This window comes from Octopus bimaculoides, chromosome 30, assembly GCF_046866305.1.
Source record: "Octopus bimaculoides isolate indiv1 chromosome 30, ASM4686630v1, whole genome shotgun sequence".
Taxonomy (NCBI): domain Eukaryota; kingdom Metazoa; phylum Mollusca; class Cephalopoda; order Octopoda; family Octopodidae; genus Octopus; species Octopus bimaculoides.
Genome location: NC_142957.1, coordinates 12,410,812 through 12,418,311, shown reverse-complemented (window position 1 = coordinate 12,418,311; position 7,500 = coordinate 12,410,812). Strand labels below are relative to the sequence as shown.

At 33.6% G+C, this 7,500-nt stretch overlaps 1 protein-coding gene across 1 annotated transcript in view; it reads right to left on the bottom strand.

The window, feature by feature from the left end:
• Positions 1-1,337: 1,337 nt before the first annotated feature.
• The window catches only part of LOC106881885 (uncharacterized), a 21,011-nt gene continuing 14,848 nt past the window's right edge, over positions 1,338-7,500 (bottom strand). The window contains exons 12-13 of the mRNA XM_089346206.1: positions 3,969-4,118; positions 1,338-1,762 (exon numbers count right to left, since the gene is read on the bottom strand). Coding sequence (XP_089202332.1) covers positions 1,696-1,762; positions 3,969-4,118 — 217 coding nt within the window. The 3' untranslated portion in view covers positions 1,338-1,695. The remainder of the gene's footprint in view (positions 1,763-3,968; positions 4,119-7,500) is intronic.

The window sequence follows — 7,500 nt, the reverse complement described above, 5'->3', positions numbered from 1 at the left end:
GAAACGTGTTAAAAAGCTAGAGTGGGAGGAATTTAGAAATAGTGAAAGAGTAAGAGAGAGGGAGAGTGAGAAAAAATAATAATTTGAATAAGAGAGAGGGGGAGAAAAGGAAAAGAGGATGGGATTGAGTAATAGTGAAAGAGTAATAGAGACATACGTGGAAGGGGAGGAACTAACGCGCAATAGAGAAAAAGTAAGGGGATGAGAAAGAGAGAGAGAGAGAGATCGTTGAACAAGTGTTATTGAACCCGAGATGAGATATGATGGGACTGATATCTTTTATCATTTACTTGTTTCAGTATGACTGCGGTTAAGTTGAACAAGTCTGTTACCTTTTTTTGTTTAAAGATGGTACCGCTTCTATCGGTTTCTTTTGCCGAACCACAATGTAATGGGGACGTGAACAAACCAGCATTGGCTGTCAAGCGATGGATGACGACAAACACATAACGGTAGATAGATAGATAGATAGATAAATAAGTTGGCACATAGATAGATAGATAGATAGATAGATAGATAGGCGCAGATGTGGTTGTGTGGTAAGAAGTTTGCTTCCCAACCACATGGTTCTAGGTTCAGTCCCACTGTATGGCACCTTGGGCAAGTGTCTTCTAATATAGCCTCAGGCCAGCACAAAGCTTTGTGAGTGGATTTGGTAGACAAACTCACAGAAGACTATCACTAACAAGGCTTTGGTCGGCCCAAGGCTATAGTAGAAGAAACTTGCCCAAGGTGCCTCGCAGTGGGACTGAACCCGGAACCATGTGGTTGGTAGCAAACCCCTTACCACAGCCACACCTGCTCCTATCTTCTCAGAAATATAATATCTGCTTTACTAATTAATTAATTGTTTGGTCTTATATTTTTCTTGGTCATATATTTCTCATACCTGCTGTTCTCTTCTCTTGCAATTTATTCTGGAATTCTTCATGTTTTTTTTCTTTCCACCATATCCAATGGTGGCACGTAAAAAGCACCATCCAAACGGGGCCGATGCCAGAACCCCCTGACTGGCTCCTGTGCCAGTGGCACGTAAAAAGCACCGTCCGAATGGGGCCAATGCCAGTAGCCCCTGACTGGCTCCCGTACCAGTGGCACGTAAAAAGCACCGTCCAAACGGGGCCGATGCCAGTACCCCCTGACTGGCTCCCGTGTCAGTGGCACGTAAAAAGCACCGTCCAAACGGGGCCGATGCCAGTAGCCCCTGACTGGCTCCCGTACCAGTGGCACGTAAAAAGCACCGTCCGAACAGGGCCGATGCCAGTAGCCCCTGACTGGCTCCCGTGCCAGTGGCACATAAAAACCACCATCCCAACAAATCACAAGTAACAACAACATCAACAACAAATATACTTTTATTTCCAAAACACCATATATGGACACATAGAATGGTTCCAGTCATTCTTCAAGCAGATTGCTCATTCATTCTTCATTCACTAAAATCCCTTGTTATTTCTTCTTCAATGAAACCTTGTGGTTGTCTGATCCACTCTCCTTTCTTTCTTTCTTTCTTTCTTTCTTTTGTTCACTGTCCTCACAACAGGATTTCACACCAAATCTTTCACACAAGATCCCTAATCTCCCCACCCACCCTGCACTCCTTTGCAATCCGATATCTGGATGGCGTTGTCTTAGGGATCCCCCTTGTCAGTTCGTTAACTCATTCGTCCATTATCAACCTGGGATCTTTCGGATTCACTTGTCGGATTTTTTAGCTGCAGCAGCAGACTGACGAGAGAATGACTGACCAGATTTGGATTTTCTGAAAGAAAAACAACAACAACAACAATAATAATTGTAATAATAATAATAGTAATAATAATAATAATAATAATAATAATAATAATTGTAATAATTGTAATAATAATAATAGTAATAAAAATAATAATAGTAATAAAAATAATAATAATAATTGTAATAATAATAATAGTAATAAAAATAATAATAATAATAATAATAATAAAAATAATAATAATAATAATAATAATAATAATAATAAAAATAATAATAGTAATAAAAATAATAATAATAATAATAATAATAATAACAATAATAATTGTAATAATAATAATAGTAATAAAAATAATAATAATAATAATAAAAATAATAATAATAATAATAATTGTAATAATAATAATAGTAATAAAAATAATAATAGTAATAAAAATAATAATAATAATAATAATAATAATAACAATAATAATTGTAATAATAATAATAGTAATAAAAATAATAATAATAATAATAATAATAGTAATAAAAATAATAATAATAATAATAATAATAATAATTGTAATAATAATAACAATGATAATTGTAATAATAATAATAATAATAATAATAATAATAATTGTAATAATAATAATAGTAATAAAAATAATAATAATAATAATAATAATAATAATAAATAATAATAATAATAATAATAATTGTAATAATAATAACAATGATAATTGTAATAATAATAATAATAATAATAATAACGATAATAATTGTAATAATAATAATAGTAATAAAAATAATAATAATAATAATAATAATAATAATAACAATGATAATTGTAATAATAATAATAGTAATAAAAATAATAATAATAATAGAAAAACTTTCAAAATACAAAGACCTGGAAATAGAGATAACTCGAATGTGGAATCTAAAAACAGAAACAATTCCTATCATAGTAGGTGCCTTGGGTATAATAAAAAAATATTCAGACAAATACATAACAAAAACACCAGGACTTACAAATATATATAACATACAGAAAATTGCACCACTGGGCACTGCACACATCCTACGCAAAACACTTTCAATTCAGTAACCATAAGAGCACCACAGCAAACCACAGCACATACCCAAGGCGCACAGAGCTGCGCTCGGTAGTGAAGTGAAAGCACGTTATAAAAATGAAACTACTGAACAATAATAATAATAATAATAATAATAATAATAATAATGATAATAATTTTGGCTTGGGTCGATTTGTTCAACTAAAACCCTTTTAGGCGGTGCTCCAGCATGGCCGCAGTCTAATAAATGAAACAAATAAAAGAATATATGTGTGTGTGTGTGTGTGTGTGTGAATATATATATATATATATATATATATATAAATATATATACATATATATATATATATATATATATATATATATATGCAAGATCACCTCCTCTACTGCCCCCTCCCCCTCTCGAAAGATCACTTAAAAAGCATCCAGTCTACACTGTCCAGTGGTTGGTGTTTGGAATAGCATCCAGCTGTAAAAAAACCTTGCCCAAAACAGACACAGAAGCCATGACTAGAATTGGACAATGGGAGGTAACTCTTCTTTCTCTCTCAGAAGAAAAGGTATTTTTGTTTCATTGTCTTTCTTTTTTTTTTGCACCACCCAGTTAACGGAGACTGTTTATTTACCTCCAACATTAAAGAGTCCGACTGCTTCCATTGTAGGAGTTCACCAAGGATCAGTCCTCAGCCTTCCCCCCGCCCCCCGCTCTTATTCATCATAGTTCTACAAGGCAGTGAAACATGGGCCGTGACTGCTGAAGACAGGCGTAAGCTTGCAAGAAATGAAGCCAGTATGCTCCGCTGGAAGTGTAATGTCTGTGTGCATACTCGACAGAGTGTAAAAGTACCTTGAGAGAAAAGTTGGACCTAAGAAGCATCAGATGTGGTGTGCAAGAGAGACCACTGCGCTGGTTTGTTCATGTGTTGCGAATGAATGAGGACAGCTGTGTGAAAAAGTGTCACACCCTAGCAGTTGAGGGAACCTGTGGAAGAGGTAGACCCAGGAAGACCTGGGATGAGGTGGTGAAGCACGACCTTCGAACATTGGGCCTCACCAAGGCAATGAGACCTTTGGAGATATGATGTGCTTGAGAAGACCCAGCAAGCCAAGTGAGCACGTCACCTTCGGAAAAAAAAATAAATAATAAGGGAAAATAAAGAAAATGCAAAATTTCCTTACGCCTTTTTGCTCTTTGGAGTTCTCATTGGAATCAAAGGTGGTGGTGGTGGAGTCGATGCAGAACTGTCTGCTATGGAATCATCATGCAATTTCTGTCTCTTGGACTCTCGGGGAAGATTCACAGTCTCTTCGTTGTCCATGTAATTGGACCTTTCAAGGCACAGCCCAAAACGAATATAGAGAACCAAAAATAAAAAAAGATAAAGAAAAAAAAGAAAAGACAATTATATATTTGTTCAAATAATGTTGCTATTCTTAAAAATAATCAGATAAATTCCAAATAATATCTCAGATAATAAAGCTTAATGCTTTTGTATGGTGTTATCGGTTCTAGATAATGTTTCAATAGAATTATTCTTGGATATTTTTTAAACACCATTTTAATAATATCTAAGGTACTAATACTAAATTGTTCATTATCTTCGAAATTAATCAAGACTAAAGTTGTGTATTTCAACAGAAATATGGTAACTAAAAGGTTAGAGTGATCTAAATGTAAAACTTTCACCAAAATTTCATGTTATGTTCCGAAAACCAGCTCAATAATGATGGGGTTATATTCCTAAATTCTTCATAATCTCTAAAACTAATGGAAAAAAAGGCAGCAATTTCAACAGAAATATGGTAACTAAAGGATTAAAGTAATCTAAATTAAAACCTTCCATCAAAGTTTCTTTTATGTTCCAAAAACCAGCTTGATAATCCTTTCTCAACAGAAATATGCTAACAAAAGAGTTAAAGTCACCATGATATTTTTAACCCTTTTGATACCAACTTGGTTGAAACCACCTCTGACTCTGTAGTACAAATATCTTGTTTTCATAAGTTTTGAATTAAAATCTTCCACCAAACCTTAGTCACAGTTTATGTTCCTAACACTAGCTTAATGATAACTAAGTTATTTTACTAAATTCTTTGTTATATTTAAAATTAATTGAAAGAAACACAGAGCTTCTCAACAGAAATATGGTAACAAAAGGGTTAAAGTCACCATGATATTTTTAATCCTTTTGATACCAACCTGGTTGAAACTGCTTTTGGTTCTGTAGTACAAATGTTTTGTTTTCAAAAGTTTTGAATTAAAATCTTCCACCAAACCTTAGTCACAATTTATGTTCCTAACACTAGCTTAATGATAACTAAGTTATTTTACTAAATTCTTTGTTATATTTAAAATTAATTGAAAGAAACACAGAGCTTCTCAACAGAAATATGGTAACAAAAGGGTTAAAGTCACCATGATATTTTTAATCCTTTTGATACCAACCTGGTTGAAACTGCTTTTGGTTCTGTAGTACAAATGTCTTGTTTTCAAATGTTCTAAATTCAAATCTTCCATCAAACCTTAGTCACAATTTATGTTCCTAACACTAGCTAATAACTAAGTTATTTTACTAAGTTTATTCGAAATTAATTGAAAGAAACACAGAGCATCTCAACAGAAATACAGTAACGAAAGGATTAAATTCTTCATCATTTTGGAAAAATGATTTAAACAACAGTAGTGTACTTCAACAGAAATATGGTAACAAGCTGGTCAAATACAGTCTTAATAATGCTTGATAATATAAGGAAAAAAAAAATGGAAACAATTTTAAAAAATTAAACTTAAGTTTTTTGTTTGATTAATAAAATTATGAAAATTTTTTAAATTTTACTTAATAATAATAATTTTTATTTGATATTTCTTCTATTTGATATAATTCTAGTACAACTTCAAAAACCAATTTTATCAATACCTCTGCCTCTTCTGTTATTAATTTTGTTTTATAAAACAAATTTCAGATCTTGTATTTCAAATTAAAAACAAAAATAAGAGGAGGGACAAAGAGGTGAGAAATGAGGTTTAATGAATTGATGACAGCTTTAGCAGTTTAAACAAAATGCAGGTAAAGGAAGCAGTGAAAAGTGAAATGGTTAACCCACAAAAATTAGGGTTGATAGTTAGAAAGCTGGAGACTAGCAGAGGGTTAACACAGAAAACAAACATGGGTTTTATAGATAGGAAGGTAATATTTGGTGAGGTTTAATGATAGAAAAGCCACATGGGTTAGCTGAGAGATGTGAAAGAATTAATATACAGATAACAGAGTTACAGGGTTAAAACTAACTGAAAATCGTGAGAAAGGTTATATACAGTAGACAGCTGAGAGGTTTAAAAGGGTTAACCCACAGAAAACAGGGTTTATAGCTAGAAAGCTAAAGGCTGGCAGAGGGTAAACACACAGCAATCAAACAGAGTTTACAAGTAATATTAGCTATGCTACATGTTACAGTAGCTGAGTGATGTTAAAGGGTTAACTCGGGGTCTTTAATTACAAAGGGTGCATAGATTAGGAGTTGAGTAAACAGTGAGAAAAGCAGGGTTACAGTTAAGATGGGTTAACATGAGAAAAGAGAGTTGAGAACATGGAAAGTTGAGGGGGTCACAAGGGGGGTTAATTACTCAGAAAGGATTAAAAGATGAGAATGGATTAAAAGATGAGAAAGCTTAGAGCATAAAAAACTGAAGGTTAACCAAGAGGTTAATATGTAGACAATAAGGTTTATATAATACGTGTGTGTGTGTGTGTGTGTGTGTATGTCTTTGTATCTGTGTTCGTCCCCTCATCTCAGCTTGACAACCGGTGTCGATGTGTTTACGTCCCCCCGTAACTTCGCGGTTCAGCAAAAAAGACCAATAGAATAAGTACAAGGCTTAAATACATAAGTACTGGGGGTCGATTCATTCGACTAAAAATTCAAGGTGGGTACCCCAGCATGGCCGCAGCCTAATGACTGAAACTAGTTAAAAGGAAAAAGGTGAGATTTTAATTTCCTGCTTCATGTCTTTAACATTTCTGTCTTTCTCTTCACCTTTCCCTTCCCACCTTACAGCATGTCATTAACACTTCTCTCTCCCACTTTTCTCTCACCGTCTTTGTCTTTCACTCTTTGCCTCTCCCTTCAGCTAACCACATGATACATTTGTATTATTATACTCCTCACTTCTTTCTTCTCTACTCACATTCCTCCCACTCTCTCTCTCTCTCTCTCTCTCTTACTTTTACTCCATCTCTCTAACTGACTAAAGTATAACAGGCAAACAAACAAGCGGATAATGGGATTATTTAAATCTTCAAATGGCTACCTGGGGGCCCAGGAGAATAGAATAAGAATCAAAGGGATCCACAGGTGAAAAAAGGGTTGAAAAACATTGGTATAAGACATTAAAAACAAATTTTAATTATTTACATTTGACGGATAAGATAGACAGATGAGACAGATCAGACAGACAGAAGATAGATAAATAGACAGAGAGACAGACAGATAAGATAGCTAGATAGATAGATAGACAGACAGACAGATAAATAAATAGACAGATAAGATAAACAAACAGACAGACAGATAGACAGATAAGATAGATAGATGATAGACAGATAGATGATAGACAGATAGACAGACAGACAGAAAGATAAGATAGATAGATCGACAGACAGATAGACAGATAAGATAGATATATGATAGACAGATAGACAGACAGACAGACAGA